The following is a 21,937-nucleotide window of genomic DNA, read 5'->3' as shown; positions in this document are numbered from 1 at the left end:
TCTCTCATAATACTAGAACCCGGGGTCATCCCATGAAACTGATTGCTGGGAGATTCAGGACAGATAAAAGGGAGTACTTCTTCAAACAGCACATAGTTAAACTATGGAATTCGCTACCGGATGATGTAGTGATGGTCACCAGTTTGGAATGCTTTATAAGTGCGGTTAGACAAATTCCTGGAGAAGACTGTCAGTGATGTTACTAGTCCTGATGGCTATGTGCTACCTCCAGTATCAGAGGCACTATGCCTATGTACACCAGTTGCTGAGGAACATGCGTGGGAGGGTGCTATTGCACTCGTGTCCTGCTTGTGGGTTCCCAGTCGACAACTGGGTGGCCACTGTGTGAACAGAATGCTGGACTAGATGGACCCTTGGTCTGATCCAGCATGGCTCTTATGTTCTTTTGTTCACTAATTGGTGCTACATGAAAGAGCCTGGAGGAATCTTGGCCTCACACCTCCCTCCTTCTCCCTTGCATGGCAACTGCCTGTGACGCAAACCTGGTTTCTGATCCTGATTTGCAAAATCATGCAAAACATAATTTGATCATTCGGACAATGAGGCAAACAGGGCCTTGCCACATGTGCGGGGAGGATGGAGTTCATGAGCCTGAGATTTCTTCTCACTCATTCACAAAGTGCCAATGGTTTGGCATTACATCACAACATGGCTATTGTGTTGTATTAAATATTCTGAATAACTAAGATTACCTTTGTCACTTGGCCATTCCCTGAATATCTGAAGTGGGCACTCATCCTCATCAAGAATAGTTTCTTTAGCACCTTTATCATCAGAATGTTGAGCACCAGGAGGAAGCATGACCTACAGAAAAGATACATTATGTGTAAGCGCAAAATAGTTACTTGAGGATAAGATACTCAAAGGCCACACCTCTCCTTTCATTACTCTGACAACAGAGTACATAAGCAGAACATAATTATGTTGCTATAGACTATACCATGCTCCACCATTCAGTCCAATTTGCTACTTAGGCCCACAATTCCACAAAGAAGGTAGCACCATCAAACACGCTTCGCTATTTTTGAAGTGCGAGACACTTTAGGGGGGAAAAAACAATGTTAAAGCCACAGTAATTTACTAATAAAATTAACATAAAAGAATCAAATGCAAAACTTACTTTCATATTTTGGGACTTCAATTCCCATCAGCCCCAACCAGCATGGCCAATGGTCAGGAATATTGGGAGTTACAGTCCAAAACATTTGGTGGGCACTAGGTTGGGCAAGATTTAGGATGCAATTCTATGAACATTCTCCTGGGAGTAAACCCCATTGAACACAGTGGGACTTACCTCTGAACAAACATAAATAGGATTGTACTGTTGATGTATCCCCCACCAACCCACACACACACAGACACACACAATAATGTTCTCAACCAATCTGAGAGACAACACCAGCTAATCTGCAAGTGGGGAGAAGAAAGCAATGAGATGTTTTCACCATCCACTCTCTGAACCTTTTTTCCTCTTTCAACACCACCTTCAGATTTAACTAGGAGAGCCAGTGTGGTATAGTGGCTAGTGTTGGACTGGGGGCTGGGAGATCTGGGTTCTAGTCCCCACTCAGCCATGGAAGCTCACTGGGTGACTTTGGGCCAGCCACAGACTCTCAGCACAACCCACCTCACAGAGTTGTTGTTGTGAGGATAAGATGGAGGAGGAGGATTATGTAAGCCTCCTTGGGTTCCTTAAGGAGGAAAAACGGTGGGATAAAGATGTAATTAATTAATTAATTCATAGACTGCATTTATTAACCCTTTCCCTTTCCACACAAGCTCTTTTGCTTCCATTTAACTCTTTCCAATCTCCCTTTTCTAGCTTCCCATTTAACTGTTTTTCTTTAACCCCTTCCTTTCTTACTCTACAGCCACCCTTTGTAATAATTTCACTATCTCTCTCTCTTTCCTTTCTGACATCTATCTCCTATTTACATTTGTCTGCAGTTTGCATCTATTCCTCATGATCACTCATGCCCCCTCCTCCTCCTTTCACTGTGTACCCTTTGCAGGAACAATTCTTAGAAGCAATTAAGGATGGGGTGGGGAACAGTAAGCAAGATGGGTTAGACTCATTCAGGGATGATCTCTGTCTCTTCCCTGACTAACCTAACCTTGCTACGGCATGTTCTAGAGCAAGCATCTTTAACTAATCCTCAGCCACCACCATGAGCAAGCTAAATCAAAACCATGCAGAACAGAGTAGAACACACACTTCCTCCTTCTGCTCCTAGGCAGCCAATGGTAACCAGCCCACTCTAATACACATGCTTCTTTCCAAGCTGACCAGAAGAAAGGAGAGGGGATGGACAGAAGCTGGGTGGGGAGGAAGGAAATCCAGGAGATAGTGGAAAAGGAGGGATAGGAAAGAATTCCTCAGCCAAAAGGAGATAATAAATAAGCAGCTTCTTCACACGCTGTCCCCCTTCACAGACCACGTGCTGAGGCAGCCACTCCCTCTTTGATTTTTCCTCCACAGACATACTGTCTCCTTAACTACTTGATGCACAAACGTTAACTGACTTTTTTTTTTTTAAGTCTCATTCTTAGAACCCACTTCTCTGAGTATCCGGTTTACTGGGATTTCACCAGACATACAGGGAAGTAAGGACACCATTCCAAGACACCTAGCCATATAGATAGGAGCCTTCCAGGAACCCTCACCCCTCATGACTACTTCTGCACCCCCCAGTCCAACAGGTAAACATGTATGTACGTTTTTAAAATAAAAAAAACAGAAAAAAAACAAAGCAAATACTTGCTGGCTAGTGCTTGGTGGTTCTCCCTTTGGCCTCCGGACTCAATCTCTTCGGGGCTGCTGCCTGGAGTCCAAACACTGCCACTCTCTCGCACAGCCATGCCCACAACAATTTCTATTCTCTCAGGGTTCGATCTCCTCATTGAGCCAACTGCAAAATGATTTGCTCATACAGACCCCACTGCCATCCATTCCATCACCCTCTCTCAAATTGGATCCTACTGGCTGCTACTGCTGTCAATGAGGCTTTTTAAAATCTTTTTGTTCACTTCCAGAACTGTTTACAGATTGCTGGACTGGCTGCCTTCTACAAACCCTTCCCCCATGTTTTTACATGGGGAAAGAAATGCTCAATACATTTCAAGAAACAGAGATGCCCACACTAGTCATCAGCATTTGGCAGCCACAGGAGAATAACGACATTCCAGTGGGAGAGGGATAATTCTAAAACATTTTCCTTTCTGCAGGGAGGCAGGGCGCTCTGAGAGAGAGGCGGGGAGAGGGAGAAGGGCTTTCAACGTGTTTGGGAGCTGTCAATGGGGTGTTTGGGAATTGCTGCAGGCCTTGCAGAAAAGAACACTGAGCTAATCATACAACTATCTTTGTCTGTACCCATAACACAACAGGCTGGGTTGATCACAACCACAGCTTTAATCAGGTGCCAAACCCATTCTTTAAAAAGGTCCGGCACAACTAAAATGTTGGCATGGGCCAACAATACCACCTGTTAAGAGACTGTAGTGGTCATCTGAATGGGCCTTTAGAGGCCTTCAAAACCAAACTTCTATTTAAAAAAAAAGAAAAGAAAAAAAAGATGGAGAGTCCAATTCAGCATTTGCAGCTTTCACTAAGGCTTGCTGTTTTCTAATAAAACCTACTGCCTCTTTATGGCAAGGTGCCAAATCAAGGTAAATATAAACTCAAGATAAAACTGTTTGACAGTATAATAAAGCTATGAGACACTTGAACAAGGAGTACGGCCCAACCATCCCAACCCTCAAATCTGAAGAGCCTGATGGACCAAACAACCACCCTATAATTTTAAGCCATCCATCCATTATGAATCAGCTGAGTGGGGATTCCCCCTGACTATAACTCAGTAGGAGGCTGACTTGCCTAAACAGTTGAGCCCATGGTGGCAAACAGTCTATCTCCCACAAGCTGTCTTGCACTGAAGTGTACCAAAGGAAAACAATAAAACTGAATTCGCTGCAATGTTATAAGACTCAATAAGATATACCCAAAACAATTTGCATATATTCTGCCTTATATATGCCTATTTAGTTTACTGGAGCTAATTCAGGCAGGTAAAATATTATTATGTCAACCTGTTCTGGCTTGCAAAGAAAAATAGTGTTCTATCTCTTGCAGTACTTAGAGAGCTGAGTATCCTATCGGGATAGGTGGCTGCCTCCAAACTTGGAAGCGACCACCTATCCAATGCATGGCAGGAGGAGTGTGGAGGGGATCCTGTCCTCTGTGCTCCAGCCGCCCTGCATTTGCAGCTACACGGCTGATTTCAGCTGTCTAGCCACGGGACATTGAAGTGCGCGATGGGGAGGCCGGCCGACGCACAGGAAGCATCATACTGGCACTTCCGCACTCCCCGCCCCCAGGAACGCCCCCTTTTGCCCCACCCCACGCTGCTCTTACAAGAACGGTGCCCGAGGATGATCCATGCCATCTATGAGGCGGCGGGGAGGCAGTTCTCCGGGAACTGACCTCAGAGCGCAGGCTCCGTGGTGGGTTCGTAGAAACTGACCAATCCTATGGCTGTCTAGCTGCTGTCTAGCAGCCATAGGATTGCACCCTTAATGTAATGAAACAGCTGTAAAATACATTAGATTGCATTTGAAGATTTTAAAAGTTGAAATAAATGAGAATTATATCCTAAATGACCCATCATTGTACTTGAACAGCAGGATTACATTTTAAGAAAATATACTCTAATGACTGAGGTTTCTGAAAGCTAACTACCTTGAATCTATTTTCTTTAATAAATTTACTCACACGAGCTATACAGTAATCCTTGGGATTTTCCTTTTCTAGACCATACTTCTCCAGTGCCTCAATAACTGCAAAATCTGCAGTATCTGTAGTAGATAGCAGGATTGTCTTGTAAGGTATATTTGGTTTCAAACTGTCTGCATAAATCCTCAGCGTACCACCTAAAAAATACAATTCATTATATTTTTAACCCAAGTTATAAATCATACAAGTATACATCCTGATCAACTTGAGCTGATTTCTTCCATAAATCGCATCTAGTGCCTACTAAACATATCAAAAAGGAGGAACTATTTTTTCTCCACAGTACATACAAGATTACTTCTGCAATGCAAACTCTGTAATAGCGTAATACCTTTATTAAGCCAACCAAATGACAACAAAAACGTGCCAGTTCTGTGTTTTTCTGGTTGACCTAATAAAGGTATTACACTAATGTGGATTTTTTTCTTATGGTCAACACAGTTATCTTTGCTTTCTGCAAGGAACTGATTATTGTGTCTTTTATTAATAAACCATATTAGCTTAATACAGCCATAAACCTGTGATTCTCCAAGTGTAAAGCTGGCTTCCTAAGGGATAGGCAGGTGGCTTTTCAGGGAGTCACAAAGTCTTCCCTGACCATCCTTTTCAAGCTAAGCTTGTTTGTTTGTCTTTTCCGTGACTCGTAGAAGACGAAAAATGTAGACCACTAATCAATATAAACTGGTTTTATGCTTCACAAATGACTTTGACCATTTTTGCTTCACTGGAGCCTTGTGAACCTCAGACATACTTTTAGCATTGCTGAACTGGGCATAAAAATGTAACTTAAGCACAGTTTAGATGGGGAGTTTTACTTGCAAGGAGCATTGTCACCAGAGGGCAAAAACGCCAGTTACTACAAAAAGAAAGGATATATTAATATTGCATTTTACCTTACCCCAAGGTAGATGATATATTTAAGAACAGGAATAGTAAATTAAATAAGCTAATTAAAAAGCTGCCTACTGGCTTTCCCCCAAGCCATCAAATGTCAGCCAAGAGAGACATATGAACACAACATTCAGAAAATATTTAGCAGGTTAAAGCTGAAAGCCTAAGTCTGTTCAGGATGGGGCCATACTTCCCCCAAAACAATTTGCACCTTGGGGTCAACATTGCTACTTCTCAGGGAGCAGTTGTGTCCAGGAGTGCTCCCCTGCTCTGCTCCATTTCACTTGGTGTCCCAGCTGTGCCCTTTCTTTGTGAACAGAGAGTCTTGATGAGTGGTAGCTAGAGAGATGATATAACATTTATCCTTCAGGATCTGTACTCCAGTTTGTTTCAGAGTCCAGTTCATAGTATAGATGTTGACCTTTAAAGCCTTAAACAGCCTTGTAACAGGGTATCTGAATAAATACATCCTCTCACGTGGTCCCCACTCTGCTGTGCCTTGATATCTTTGAATAAAGCCCTTCTTTGCACATCCTATTTGCCAGACATCCGTATTTTAGCTGCTAGATCTAGCATGGCACCCTATCTCTGAAGTTCTCTTTCCAGGGAAGCCCATCTGGCCAGCTCCTTCCTAATCTTCAGAAGACTAGCAAACAACTTCCTATTTAGAATGGTTTTTGAAAGAGATTGAGGTTGGATCTCTATTGGTTGTAGCATTACCCCTAAATGGATATTGTAATTTTATTGTAGTTTTTTTATATACATTTCTAAGTCCCTTCAAGAGCCCAATGGGGATAAAACTATGGAATAATTAAAACAATATTTTTAAGTGGGATAAATTGGTTAGTAAAAAATCTTCAGTTTACAGGATCTGTTGTTGTGAATGCCTATCTGTGCCTCTGTCATGAGAACATGGTGCTCAGGTCTCACTCAATGTTAAGAGGGCATGCTGATTTTCTTAATGGCTATCAAGGAAACAAAGTATGGATGCTTAAGATATTTTGGGATTTATAGTTCAAAAGCAGTACCCTGAAGTGAGCCCAAGAAGATGACTAGAAGCCAGTGCAGATTCTGGCACCTATATAACTTCTCTCGTCAGATGAATGCTCTTGTTTTTAGTGTAAACTACCACCTGAGTCTGGTCTGCCGTCAGAGCTCCGGAACTCCTGCATTCTCTTCTCTAGTTTTTGCTGTCTCCGTCGTTTCATAACCACCTCGGGATTGGATATTGTGCGAGTGAAACTGGTCTCAGGCATATCTTTGTAAACCTCTGCTGCAAGACGAGAATTCTCACTGCCAAAAATAATTTAAAGAATCACTCAAATATCTTGAACCATACAAATTCACATTACTTATTCTTATTAAACAAGAAAGTACATGAAACATGAATCTGTGGGGAGTACTGTTCCACTGAATTGCCAAAGTTTTTCTATACATGTCTTAAAATAAGTTGTACACTCTCATATACCACTAACTCCAACAAATATATACTCTGGGTAGTATCCAATGTTAGTCTTATATAGAACAGACCCATTAAAATTAATGAGACTTAAGTTAGCCATGACTAACTTAAGTTTCATTCATCTCAATGGGTCTACTCTACACAGGACTAACATTGGATACTACCCTCTGTTTAAAAAATTGCATATTAAATTTTAGGTGCAATTGAAGCAGCCTTCATCATAGGGGATTGGAATGCTAAAGTAGGAAGTCAAGAAATCACTGGGATAACAGGCAAGCATGGCCTTGGTGTACAAAATGAAGCAGGACAAAGGCTAATCAGGTTTTGCCAAGAGAACACGCTGATCATAGCAAACACTCTTTTCCAACAGCACAAGAGGCGACTCTACACATGGACATCACCAGATGGTCAATATCGAAATCAGATTGATTATGTCCTTTGCAGCCAAAGATGGAGAAGTTCTATAGAGTCAGTAAAAACAAGACCTGGAGCTGACTGTGGCTCAGATCATGAGCTGCTTCTTGCAAAATTTCGGGTTAAATTGAAGAACGTAGGGAAAACCACTAAACCATTCAGGTATGACCTAAATCATATCCCTTATGAATATTCAGTGGAGGTGAGGAATAGATTTCAGGGATTAGACCGGATAGACAGAGTGCCTGAGGAACTATGGACGGAGGTCCGTAACATTGTTCAGGAGGCAGCAACGAAATCCATCCCAAAGAAAAAGAAACGCAAGAAAGCCAAGTGGCTGTCTGAGGAGGCTTTACAAATAGCTGAGGAAAGAAGGGAAGCGAAAAGCAAGGGAGAAAGGGGAAGATATATCCAACTGAATGCAGAGTTCCAGAGAATAGCAAGGAGACACAAGAAGGCCTTCTTAAATGAACAATGCAAAGAAATCGAGGAAAACAATAGAATGGGAAAGACTAGAGATCTCTTCAAGAAAATCGGAGCTATCAAGGGAACGTTTTGTGCCAAGATGGGCATGATAAAGGACAAAGAAGGCAGGGACCTAACAGAAGCAGATGAGATTAAGAAGAGATGGAAAGAATACACAGAAGAACTATACAGGAAAGATCTTAATGCCCGTGATAGCCATGATAGTGCGGTCACTGAACTTGAGCTGGACATCTTAGAGAGTGAAGTCAAGTGGGCCTTAGGAAGCATTACTAACAACAAAGCTAGTGGAGATGACAGTATTCCAGCGAAGCTAATTAAAATCCTAAAAGATGATGCTGTTAAAGCGCTGCACTCAATATGCCAACAAATTTGGAACACTCAACAATGGCCGCAAGACTGGAAAAGGTCAGTTTACATTCCAATTCCAAAGAAGGGCAATGCCAAAGAGTGTTCAAACTACCGTACAATTGTGCTCATTTCACATGCCAGCAAGGTGATGCTCAAAATCCTACAAGCTAGGCTTCAGCAGTATGTGAACCGAGAACTACCGGAAGTAGTTCTAAATCAAATCAAAGGCTAAAGCCTTTGATTGTGTGGATCACAACAAACTCTGGCAAATTCTGAAAGAGATGGGAGTACCAGACCACCTTACCTGTCTCCTGAGAAACCTGTACGAGGGTCAAGAAGCAACAGTAAGAACCAGACATGGAACAACCGAGTGGTTCAACATTGGGAAAGGAGTACGACAAGGCTGCATATTGTCGCCCTGCTTATTTAACTTATATGCAGAGTACATCATGAGAAACGCCGGGTTGGATGAATCACAGGTCGGAATTCAGATTGCCGGGAGAATTATCAACAACCTCAGATACGCAGACGGTACCACCCTCATGGCAGAAAGTGAAGAGGATCTCAAGAACCTCCTGTTGAGGGGGAAAGTGGAGAGTGCAAAAGCTGGTTTGAAACTCAACATTAACAAAACGAAGATCATGGCATCTGGACCCATCACATCCTGGCATATAGAAGGGGAAGAAATGGAAGCAGTGGCAGATTTTATTTTCTTGGGCTCCAAGATCACCGCAGACGATGACTGTAGCCATGAAATTAAAAGATGCTTGCTCCTTGGGAGGAAAGCTATGGCAAACCCAGACAGCATAGTAAGAAGCAGAGACATCACCTTGCTAACAAAGGTCCGTCTAATCAAAGCTATGGTTTTCCCAGTAGTAATGTATGGCTGTGAGAGCTGGACTATAAGGAAGACTGAGCGCCGAAGAATGGATGCTTTCGAACTGTGGTGCTGGAGAAGACTCTTACGAGTCCCCTGGACTGCAAGGAGGTCAAATCAGTCAATCCTAAAGGAAATCAACCCTGAGTGCTCATTGGAAGGACAGATAATGAAGCTGAAGCTCAAATATTTTGGCCACCTAATGCGAAGAGAAAACTCACTGGAAAAGACCCTGATGCTGGGAAAGATTGAAGGCAAAAGGAGAAGGGGTCGGCAAAGGATGAGATGGCTAGATAGCATCACCGATGCAATGAATATGAACTTGAGCACGCTCTGGGGGACAGCGGAGGACAGGAAGGCCTGGCATGATATGGTCCATGGGGTCACAAAGAGTCAGACACGACCTAACGACTGAACAACGAAGCAGCCAATGAAATTAGCTGAACTGAAACATACTAAGGAACAGCTTTACATGGTGCACATAAGTTTCAACTATGGTTTAAGTACTATAAGTATCACATGTAGTTGAAATTCTGTGAGAATACTACCTTTAAAAAAATTAGTAACACAGACATTTCATTTCTTTAAACAAGCGACTATTTTTAACCAAAATATTTTGTACTAAGAAAGCACTATCAAACAATGGAAAAGTACAAAGAAAATAGCATCTACTCTATCTACCTGATTAGTGCCTTCTTGAAGTAAGCTGAGGGGAGTAACAAGGCCTAGAGGTGATGCATTTTTTGTACTTTCCATTTGAAACTCTCAACCAAAAAACAAGGACAAAAGCACTGATGACATGTTTATAGTGTCATGGATCTTTAACCTACTGTGGGGAAAAAGTATCTGCTGAATGTAAACCAAGTGACTAATGGAGCAATCCTATTTAGATAGGCGGCCACCTCCGCACTTGGAGGCGACTGCCTATCCAAAGCAGGACAGGAGAAGCACAGAGGGGATTGTTCCCTCCATGCTCCTCCTGCCCTGCTTTTTCAGCTAGACAGCCAATTGCAGCTGTCTAGCCACGGGAGGATGGACAGGGGAAGGAGGCTGCTGTATGACACAGAGGATATGTCATACAGGCAGTTACGATCTCCCTGCCCCGGAACGCCCCTAGCCACCACCTTTCTGGCCACTCCACACTCCTCTTGTGAGTGCGGAGGATGGGGGTGTTCCGCGCTGCCTCCGAGGCAATGCAGAAATGGGGGGAGGTAGGTTCCCAGAAAACAGCATATCCTATGGCCATCTACCCGCTGTCTAGCAGCCATAGGATTGCTCCCTTAATGATTGCAACTTCCTTCAGAAAGCTTGGCATTTCCCCCATTGCACCAAATTCCATCTTTACACACACATACACACTACCCCTCATCAATATTTTCATCTTTGTTGCTGTAAGAATAGGCTTTAAACAGAAGCAAAATAAAACCTAACCACATCTCCCCATGTTGATGGCTTTTGGCAGAAGTCTTAAATGATCAGATGAAAGAAATGCATACATTCTTTGGACAATTTCTAGACCTTGGGAGATAAATTTTTGTCAAACTGAAGAGAAGAGCCATTTCTGAGAAACAGAGAACTGCTCAGCTGACAACTCAGGGACAAACTTCAACAGCTATCATATGTTTAAATAAGAATGCGTAATCTGGTTACTTTTGTTTGGGGAAAAAAGCAGCAGCAGGGTCCCCAATCAGAATCAGGGCACCACAGCTGCTTTTTCTCCAAAATAAACACAACATGTCATTTACATCATGTGTTGTTTGGCACTCATTCATTGTCAAAAGACTTTGGACTGGGTGCATTAAGAACGTTACTTCCCTCAGTAGTCCCAACTATTTAGTGACAAGTACCTAAGATTGGTATAGCTGTCAAGCTTGTATGAGAACATAAGAGCAGCCATGCTGAATCAGGCCAAAGGCCTAGCTAGTCCAGCATTCAGTTCACACAGTGGCTGACCAGATGCCTGCGGGAAGCCCATAAGCGGGACATAAGTGCAACACCAGCACCACCCGACTTGTGTTCCCCAGCAACGGGTATAATGAGGCATACTGCCTCTGATACTGGAGGTAATATATAGCCAATATGACTAGTAACCTTATGCTCCATGAATTTGTCTAATCCCCTTTTAAAGCCATCCACGTTGGTGGCCAGCACTACACCTTGTGGTAGCAAATGTCAGGAGCGCTCTGGCGGCTTCTCCCAGTAGATTCCAATAGCCAACTCAAGACACAGATGAAAATATTTCTTTTCAAAGCTTTAATCCTTTCACACCTTAATGACTCTTTCAGATGCTAATCACCAGTGACTAAAGCAAGGAACAGCAGGGTAGCCTAAGTTTCAAGTAGTCAGTTGATCCCTGTTTGAAAGAGAGTCACTTGAAGACCCAGAACTTATGGGCTAGGGAGAGATCCTCCCTCTTTCCCTTGGGTCCATGGGAGGCGGCCATTGCTTGCACGCCGAACGGGCGCTACGCCTCCTTTCCGCACCCTCCATTGCTCATCACTCTTTGCGTCTGCGTCGAACGTCTAAGAAGCCCCCCTCCCGCATTCCCTCACTACCCGGGTCGCTATCTATCTCTGGAATGCTGGCAGGAGGAATCTCTGCCAGGTGCTGAGCCTGTGAGGGATGAGCTGGCCCCTCTCCCATGGATAGCTGTTCCTCCTCAGAATATGAACTGCTCTGAGGCTCTCTGGGCTCAGTTTCCACCCTGACAGCAAATTCCATAGTTAAACTATGTGCTGTGTGAAATGGTACTTCCTTTTATCTGTCCTAATATCCCCCCATTCAGCTTCATGGGATCACCCTGGGTTGTGGTCTCCCTATCCACTTCCTCCACATCATGCATAATTTTGTGCACCTTTATAATGTCTCCCCTTACTCACCTTTTCTCTAAGCTAAACAGTCCCAGGTGTCGTTCCAGCCCCTTCATCATTTTAGTTACCCTTTCCAAACCTTTTCAAAATCTACAATATCCATTTTGAGGTGTGACAACCAAAACTGTACATAGTATTTCAAGTGTGGTAGTGGCATCATAGATCTGTATAAGGGCAGTATGATATTGGCAGTTTAGTTTTTCAGCTCATTTTTCTAATTAAGTCTAACATGGAATTCGCCCTTTTCTTACTCAGTTGACATTTTCATCAAGCTATCCACTACAGCCCCAAGATCTCTTTCTCAGTCAGTCACCATCAGCTTGGATCCCATCAGTGTATATGTGAACTTGGGATTTTTTGCCTCAATATGCAGCACTTTATACTTGCTTACACTGAACTGCATTTGCCTTTTAATGCCCATTCCCACAGTTTGGAGATATCCTTTTGGAACTTTTTGCAATCCCCCTTTTTTAACCACCCTAAATAATTTGGTGACATCAGCAAACCTAACCACCTCACTGCTCACTCCTAACTCCAGATCATTAATGAACAAGTTAAAAAAAACACTAGTTCCAATATAGATACTTGTGGGACCTCATTGTTTATAATGAGGGGACCTCATCTCCCTCTTCATCCATGACTGCCAAGTTTGTTCAAGAGGGGACTTTGGCAAAAGCCTTTTGGAAGTCCAAGTAAGCAATGTCTACTGGATCACTCCTGTCCACATGTCTGACACTCTCATAAGAACTCTAAAAGGTTCTTTGTGGAACCTTTGTGGAATCCATGTTGATTCTTTTTCAGCAGAAATTGTCATTCTATATGTTACCTGATGTGTCCCGTCCCCCCCGCCACACACATACCAGGATCCCTTTTTTTAAAAAAAAGTGTTATATTTGCCACTCTACAGTCCCCTGGTATAGTGGCTGATCTCAGGGAGATGCTAAGAGTTTCTGTCAGAAGATTGGCAATTTCACATCTGAGTTCTTTCAAGAACTCTACGATGAATACCATCTGAACTTCATGATTTGAAAGCTTTCCATTTGTCAATAATGTCTAGAACTTGATCTCGTTACCACTATTTGCATCAGTTCCTTAGACTCTCTTCCTGAAAAAAATCAATTTAGGCACTGGTATCTGTGCTACATCCTCTGCAGTGAAGACAGACAAAAAGAACTTATTTAGCTTCTCTGCAATCTCCTTATCCCCCTTTAGTACTTCTTTAACTCCATTGTCATCCAACAGTCCAACTGTCCTCCTGGTTGGTTTCCTGCTTCTGATGTATTTAAACAATTATTTATTGTTGGCCTTGATGTTATTAGCAATATGCTCCTAAAAATACTGTTTTGCATCCTTTATTGTTTGCTTGCATTTCCTTTGTGCAAGTTTATATTCCTTTTTATTCTCATTTTGGAAAGACTTCCTATTTCTGAAGGAAGCCAATCTTGAAGCCATAAGGAGAATGCTTAAGTTTGAACAACAGCTGTTTTTCTACCAGACTACTTTGCTGTACTCACAGACTGTCCACATAAAAAAAGTATTTACTGTATTTATTTCAATCTTCATTCCCCAATACAAGCACTTAAAAGAGATGGCTCTAGCAGAGAACAGTTTAGTGTTCCCCAGGGAGATCATCCTAAGGTAAGTATCCAATGCATTCCTGTACATATGAATAAAAATAATCACGTATGGTTGGATCCAAAAAGGCGTAAAGCTTGTGCATTGAGGCTTTACCTCCCCACAGCATCCCCTGAAAATCTGATCTTGAGGTTTGTGGGGCTCTCTAGGATGGGATGGAGTACTGGGGGCTGGTAGCAGGGAGGGGAAATTGGTGGAATCTGAGGAGTCATCTTACATGCGGAGATGCTTTCTGCTCATGTAAGTAAGGCATCTTTGGATCTAACCCATAATCTGTAAATTATGTATTGAGAACCTGTATATACCAACTGTGAATGAAATATAATACAAAATTTATCTCGTATTTTAAAGAGACTTATCTCCCCATGCTGGCAGTATTAATCAATGTACAGATTAGATGTCCTACTATTTAATGAACTGAAACTCACATATCATCCCCATGAAATGGTCCATCATTGTCTGAAGTCTGCCGCAACGCTTCTTTTTCTCGCCTCTTTTTTTCCTTCTTTTCTTTCTTTGATAGAGTCCGTTTGAAGTTCTGGATCACTCCCTCCTTCTCTTGTTTTTCAGGGCCATTGCTTTGAGCCTTCTGAAACAAGCCATCCTTAGTATTATGATTCATTGCAACTCTGACCACATTAATTTCCAAATCAAACAAATCTGAGTATATAAAATTGAAGGCAATTGCAATCTACACTTTTGACTGACAGCATGGCTGGATTTAGTTCCCTCCCCCAAACAAGTGATCAGCATGATCAATACAGTAGTTGCATATGTAATGCTAAATTATGGTTCAGCGCCGCACAGATGAGCTTGAGTGGAGCACTGAGATCACGTACTCCCCCTTTCTCTGTCATCCTCCTGTGTGGCCTGGAGGGCAACGTCGGCAGAGTTATTTTCACTTTTACAGAGCCCCAGCTTAGTATTACATTTGAACCAAGGATCCTGGTTTAAAACAAACGCTGGTTAATTCAACAAGCCAGCTTCATAACCCCAGTTTGAAGTTGGCTGTTATTCAATTAGATTTTGCTTTACATCAGGATATCTTGTTTGATAGTAATGCTAAGCCAGGATTCTGTAAAAGTGAAACTCCTCCAGCCACAGGGGGAGGAGAGGAATGTGTGAGCCCAACGCTCAGACTCATTCACGCTTATCCATGTAACACTACACCATGGTTTAGCATTACATGCAAATGTGGCCTAGCTCAACCATTGTTGTGCGTGCACAGGCTCAAATCCTGGAGGATTTTTTAAAAAAGAAGCTTTAGGTAACTTTTGCACATGCAGTGTCTCATGCAGTTTTACAGTATGAATCCAGAAACCTGCTTTTGTGTGCATATCACTTTAGACAGATCAGAACACCTGAGGGGGAATCCCCACCCCAAAGTTCAAGTAATGCCAAACATCTCTGATTATTTCCATATTTTCATTCTAAACCCTCACTACATAAAAACTAGATGTTTCCTGTAACAATTTAAGGGACAAAGTAGATTGTATATAAGCATCATGGTAGCTTACTACATAATCAAAACAGAACTAAAAGCATGAAATGTTATTTTATTGGGGTTACCTTCCGGTATTCAGTGAACATACAAAAATCATTTTTCAGTAACAAACGGAGTGTGCTATATTAAATAAGACTGAGGCACCTATGGACAGGTACAGGAAAGTTCAGTTTCTTTCATAATACTAAATCTATACTCTGCTTTAAGCAGTGAAATGGGATATTCTAGCTTAACACAATTCAGAATGTACTGCAGAACAGATTCATCTGTTTTACCATTAAGTGCCTCCTTAACTTCTATTTCTTCCTGCATAAATTCCATTACCTTTGTTTGGTTACAGTTAATTTCTTAGTGGCAGTTATCCAAATATGTGTAATTTAAGTAAAATGTTCCCCTACTTGCACCAAAATGACCAATTTCCTTAATGAAGTAGTAAGAGCATCTCGACTCCAGCCTAAAATCCCACATTTAAAACGAGGCTTTCTGCTTCCATTTTAAATGCAGGATCATGAGAGATTCCCTTTACATGCGCTTCCTTCCCACCTGCCTTTCCCCCCTCATCTGAGTCTTCCTTATGTTTCATTATACAGTCGCTAGACGGCACTGTATAATGAAACATTATACAGACTAGCTCCTCTTATTGCGGCTTTTCCTTTTCCACAGAGGGAAAGAAGCATGGTCATTTGATAGCTCATTATCTCCGATCTTTTTAAAACTGGAATAAAACTGGAATAAAACTGCTGAGGGAACTGCACTGGCTGCCTATTCACTACCAGGCCAGGTTTAAGGTATTAGTACCAGTGTACAAAGCCCTAAACAACTTGGGACCAGGATACCTGAGAGAGCACCTCCTTCTTAACCAACCTGCCCGTTCACTGAGGTCATCAGAGGGCATGTTCCTGGTGGTTCTCCATTGACCCATGGCCTGGTTGGAGTCCACCAGGAAAACATCCTTCAGTGTGGTGGCCCCCTTCCTGTGGAATTCCCTGCCTTTAGAGCTCAGGCAGGCGCCAAAATTTGTGTTCCTTCCGGTGCCTCCTGAAGATGTTGTTATTTCAAGAGGCCTTCCTTGCATGACCAGCTGTGGTTTGTTAAATTCCACTTTGTTGGGGTTTGTCTTAAAAAAAAAAATTAAACTCTTTTACCCTGCTGTTTTATTCTTTTACCGTGCTGTTCAATGCTCTGAAATCTTCTGATGTGGAGCGGTATATAAATATTGTAAATAAAAATAAAAAAATAAAGGTCATTTAATGCAGGAGACACCCTGGAGGTTGACGACGTTATCTAAAGGACCCGCAAAGTCCTGTGAGTAACCAATCTCAATAGCAAGATAAAAGCTCCATGTGCAGAAGCCCTAAGCAACTTCAACAACAGTCATGCAATAATCTGCTTCTTCATGTTAAAATTACCATAGATAAAGATCGTCAGAATTGCTGGGGGCAGCATCCCACTTTGTAAGTATTTATACTAGCAAGCAAGATAAATTGGAGGAAAAAAAGTATACACAAGAGCATCTACAGTGTCTTATTACATACATAAACAGAACAGGCCCGTTCACACATAACGGCAGCAAATTGTGGATTAATTAACTAACTACAGGTTAACTGAATTGTTTAATTAATTCATGATTAACCTACAGTGTCCAGGTTCGGATGTCATGTAGCAACCTCCAATCCACCTGATCGGTGGCTGAATATTCAAAAAGGTTCCAGAATGCACCCGGCACATGCCACAGCAAATCCTTGGTTAATTACCCCACTATCTGCTACTGGTATGTCCAAACCGGGTCAATTTACAATAAACATATTGTAAATAATAATAAATAATAATAATGTGGAATCCTTAGCCAATATCTGCTCTCTACAAGTCTCTGGAATTATTCAATGGATTTGCCACCCAACAAGTTGTTACTTGAAAACTTGCAGACTGCAAGCAATACTTGAAATGGTTTAACAGTTCTTCATCATGGAAGATCTCCCCAGAATCCTTTAGCAGTCAACTGCCTAACGTAGCAGCTAAAAAAAGAGTGGCTAGAGGGGATTCAAACCCCACTGCCTGCCCCACACCAGCATGACAACAAAAAGATCAGACCTGTTCGATGCGGCACACTCATAGGCTACATAATATGAATACAATGTAGAAGGATTATGCAAAAATTCTGTCATAGATACTCACAATGTATTGCCAGATTTGTTTGTTTTTACAAATACAAAGGCAGTTATGAAAACTCAAATTCAGTTACAAAAATATCTAAAGGATAGATGTATATGTTTCCTTTTACCTTTGGAGGAAGTGCATCATTTTCATTCTTGAGTACAAATCTTCCCTCTCTATCATCTTTGTTCCAATTTAGTTGTACAACTAGAGGCTTCTCATCTATATCCAATCTTCTTTCTTCTTCAAAATAGGAAATGGAAAAAAGAGCACAATTAATGGTTACTATTTCAAGATTGCAGCACATTAACAACATATAAGTCAAGAAATGCTACAATAATCACATTCATGATTTAATATATTGTTCCTCTGCAGCAATGGAAAATCTTACCATATGTTAGCAGTAGAATGTGAACTGTCAGCAATTGTACGTGAGCAAGCAAGTCAGACAATACCAAGGCTTAACAAATTAAATCTGGCCATCAACTTGGTAACAGTAAGCCTTGATTCTTAACATCCAAATCTTACCCTGTTCTCCGACTTGGGTGAGAAATATGAAGTTCTATATCTTGAATATTTAAGGAGTAAGCCCATTTGAAGTTCTTTGAAATAAAACTCATTACTAAAGTTCTCTCAAACAGTTATAGTCCAAGGATTGTGTGCACTTCTGATATAATGGCTGCATTAGAGTATCAGAATACACAATCCAAAAGTTCCTCCCTAAATGAGAAGATACTTCTCTCCAGCCCCATACTTTTGAAAAGATGTTTATCACCATTGTAAGACATGATTTCCTCCTTGCCACCACAGGTTAGTATTGTTGAAGCCACAGCTGAAAACTTACAAGGCAGCCCCTTTTTATTTTAATCATCCTTCTGCTGAAAAGTAGCAGGTGATATGCAGTTACAAAAAAATCACATTTAATTAAGTTCAGATTTAAAATCAAGAATACTTAATAAAAGTCAGTTTAACTGCCTAAGGAATGTTTAACCCAGCAAGCTACAAAACAGCACCTCCCCTAAATCAAACTGACTCAGCTATCATTAGCTCTGCCTCATCTGGATTCAGCTTCAGTACACTGGGTCTCATCCAGTCCACTACTGCACTAATGCACCAACTTGTTCAGTCAAGACTCATGTTTCTAAATGAGCCAAGAAGAAAATATGAGTGCCATCAGCATAATGATTGCACTTCACTCCAGTTTTTCCAGCAATTTAATCCAGCAGCTTTATTATAAAATGTTAAACAGTATTTGTGACAAGATAGAACCCCAAGGCACCATACACCAAGGTTACTTCTTAAGGGATGAAAGCGTAGCTAGGTAATAGTAGTGATGCTGATGAAACTTGAAATGAGATGGCTCATAAGCCGAATCTGCTATGTTCATAATGCTCATATGTGTACCAAGTTTGGATGGCTGTCCAACAAACTTTGTTATTCAAACGCAGATTGATTATAAAAGCCTGCATAGTCAGCATGACTTTTTTTCTCAGACCTTTCAGTTAGAAAGAAGCGTTTCTAAAGTTCTTACTAGTTTAGGAAGCCTCTTTTTGTGTCTGTAGCAGTGCAGTTGTCTTCAGAGACAGTGTTTCAGGTCAACAAACACTTCCTAAAATTGTCATGTGATCATGCCAGGGCACCTCACAGGGGCATTCCAGGAAGAAGCTGCTGTGCTGAAGCACTTTCTCTGAAGACAGCCATGCTTGCTACGCATGCCCACACAAGGCATTTCAAGGAGGAGGCAATACAGATTCGGCTGGCTGGCTGGCTGGCAGGCAAGGAGGAGATCTGTGCTTATGTAGCAGTTCGTATATACAAAATGAGAGCTCAGAATAGTGGAGAACTTCCATCTGAGATTGGACAGAGGAATTTGGAGCCTGACGAGCAAATTACAATTTCTGTTAAGGTAATTTTGCCCATCATTATTTATTTTTATTGCATTTATTGCATTTATATCCCGCCTTTTTTCCTCTTGCAAGGAACCCAAGGCAGCTTACATTATCCTCCTCCTCTCCATTTTATCCTCACAACAACAACCCTGTGAGGTGGGTTGGGCTGAGAGTCTGTGACTGGCCCAAAGTCGCCCAGTGAGCTTCCATGGCCGAGTGGGAACTAGAACCTGGATCTCCCAGCTCCTAGTCCAACACTCTTGCCACTACACCACACTGGCTCTCATCATTAGCTAATACTATCAACCAGTCAGGTAGAAAGGAACACTGACACTTACCAAGAAGGTTTCTTCTTGATGGTGTATGAAGGGTCTCCAGGATGGGCTTTAATCCTCCTCCTAGCTCAAGAGGCAGGCAGTATGCTAATGAAGCTTTAAGATTTTTGCCTTCTTAGAAGGAGCCCCTTCCAGTTCCAAAACATGGCCAAGTTTATGATTCAAAAGGTTAAGATCAGAAATCAATTTTAACAGATGAGAGATCTGGGAGAAAGAGTCCTTGAGGAATGTGTGGTACCTGCTTATTATGTTGCAGGAATGTCTGTAGAGAACATAATGACAAGAGAGGAACCGCTACTAAATGCAGGGGTGGGGCATGGTGACCCTCTGTACATCAAACAAAAAGAAACCTTCACACTAAGTGCCAATGTTCCTTTCTCTGTTGGGTACAAGTGTTTCCAGGTTGGGATGTGAAAAGCAGTTTGATGACTGGGTAGGATGTATGGCTGTTCTGTTATGGAGGAAGTACATTTGCAGCTCCTCCCCAGTGCTGCCTCTATGGAACATAAGGTATCTAAACGTGTAGTGTTTTGTGAATGTGTTTGCTGAGGACCAAGTAGCAATCTGGCAGATTTCAGAAACTGGTGCACTGGTTTAACTGCTGCCCTGCTAGAATGAGCTGTGATGTTGAGTGGAACCTGATTGTGTGGCCATTAGACCTTTGCCTCACTTCAACCCTGTGCCTCACAAGAGGAAGGGATAAGTAGCTCTGTTTGCGTGTGTGTTAGAAATAGAAAAAAGGTAAGACAAAAACACTGAAGAGAATAATAGGTCAAAGTAGTTTTTTTTTCAGAGAGGGGGAGGGAGGGAGGGAGGGAGGAAGAGAGAGAGAGAGAAGCATGCCTCATGCTTGAACTAAGCAGGGAAGGAATTGGGAGGGGGCTACTTCTAAGGAGGTGAATAGCTAAAAAACTTTATCAGCATACTCCCCCGCCTTAAAACCTAGCCTGGAGACCATCCATACACCAACAGAGTACTAGAACCACCGCAAAGCAGCCCCACGACCCCAACTCTTCCAAGCACTTCAGAAGAAGCCAATGATCAATTTTATCAAATGCTGAGAGGTCCAGAATAATAAAAATGCTTCATAAATTATGCCTAAAATATTTTAAAATAAATTAATTACTTTGCCTGCATAGTATAAACCAATGTAAATCCTTGGTGCATTACAGCCTGGACAAACAGAGGGGAAAGGAGGAAGATACTTTTTAAAAAAAGAAATAGATATTAGAGTTTGGCTTAATATCCAATCCACTGTTATTTTTAATACCATGATTGGTTAATTACTTTATACGGATGCACATTTCTGAGCTCTCTATAGAAATATACCTTCTGCTTGTGTAAGATAATGTTGAGGTCTACATTTTAAGCTCACCTATGGCCTTCCTTTGTGTTTACCACAAAGTTGATGATTCTATTCTCAACTTCTTTTTTTCCTGTTTGCCAAGTGGCAGAAAAGGATGCTTATGTAAGAGTGCAATGGCTTACAACTCTATCTATGACTGGGTATATTTATTGTCAGAAGAGTTTTAATTTCATAAATGTACTGAACAGTACTAATTTTTGTGCTAATTTCCCAAGGTACACATAATATATTCCATGTTCTTAAGGCTAAATAATTTGCATTATTTCTCTGTTTCCCCAGATTTATTTTCCTCTAAATACACAGAAAACCATTTTCTCCACAGATTCAAAAAACTTGCTCTCTTGATAAGCAACAACCACCTTTTCCCCTTCCTAATTCTCTATGAAACTAGAAAAAAACCTTGCATAAAAAGTTCAGTACCCACCACTGGTTTTAATTTATTTCCCATGAGCTTCAACCTACTCTTGCCTACTATAGTATATAAAGTGTTCATTTAACCTCCTCAGAAGTTGGACTCTTAGATAAAGTTATTATGCCACATTTATCACTATTGTACATTGCTACCTCAATAAATCAAAGCTGTTTAAATTCCACAAAGATGCTTGAATTATTTAGAATACCAAAGGATCTGACAAGAATGAAGAAAATAACAATTATTTCTTATTAAAAACCCAAATACAAAGACACAAGACAACACAAGGTAAAAGATTCAAGTTATAAGAAACTTGCAGAATAGAAAAGCCTGGGCGATTTTTTAAATTGAGAACCCTGGTGAAGTTACAAGACAATGAGCCTTACAAAACTAGCAGCTCTAGATATTCTCTTTCCATTCAATATATTTTAATTACAATGTTATAGATCTAAAACATTTCCCTTTCCCCATTTCTAGATGAAAC

The 21,937-nt window shown here is 41.5% G+C and overlaps 1 protein-coding gene across 18 annotated transcripts in view; it reads right to left on the bottom strand.

Moving 5' to 3' along the window:
- Positions 1-21,937, bottom strand: part of AFDN (afadin, adherens junction formation factor) — a 151,366-nt gene that overhangs the window by 88,314 nt on the left and 41,115 nt on the right. For 9 of the 18 annotated variants that reach the window (XM_084828010.1, XM_084828013.1, XM_084828015.1 and 6 more), the window contains exons 3-7: positions 17,579-17,694; positions 14,222-14,382; positions 6,834-6,994; positions 4,790-4,947; positions 714-825 (exon numbers count right to left, since the gene is read on the bottom strand). In XM_084828010.1, the coding sequence (XP_084684136.1) occupies positions 714-825; positions 4,790-4,947; positions 6,834-6,994; positions 14,222-14,382; positions 17,579-17,694 (708 nt within the window). The remainder of the gene's footprint in view (positions 1-713; positions 826-4,789; positions 4,948-6,833; positions 6,995-14,221; positions 14,383-17,578; positions 17,695-21,937) is intronic. The other 9 variants (XM_084828012.1, XM_084828016.1, XM_084828022.1 and 6 more) reach the window with 3 other exon arrangements.

Source organism: Heloderma suspectum, chromosome 1 (assembly GCF_057233095.1).
Source record: "Heloderma suspectum isolate Gila_16-S chromosome 1, 16-S_ref, whole genome shotgun sequence".
Lineage (NCBI taxonomy): Eukaryota > Metazoa > Chordata > Lepidosauria > Squamata > Helodermatidae > Heloderma > Heloderma suspectum.
The sequence above is the reverse complement of the archived record's forward strand: the minus strand, read 5'-3'. Positions and strand labels throughout refer to the sequence as shown.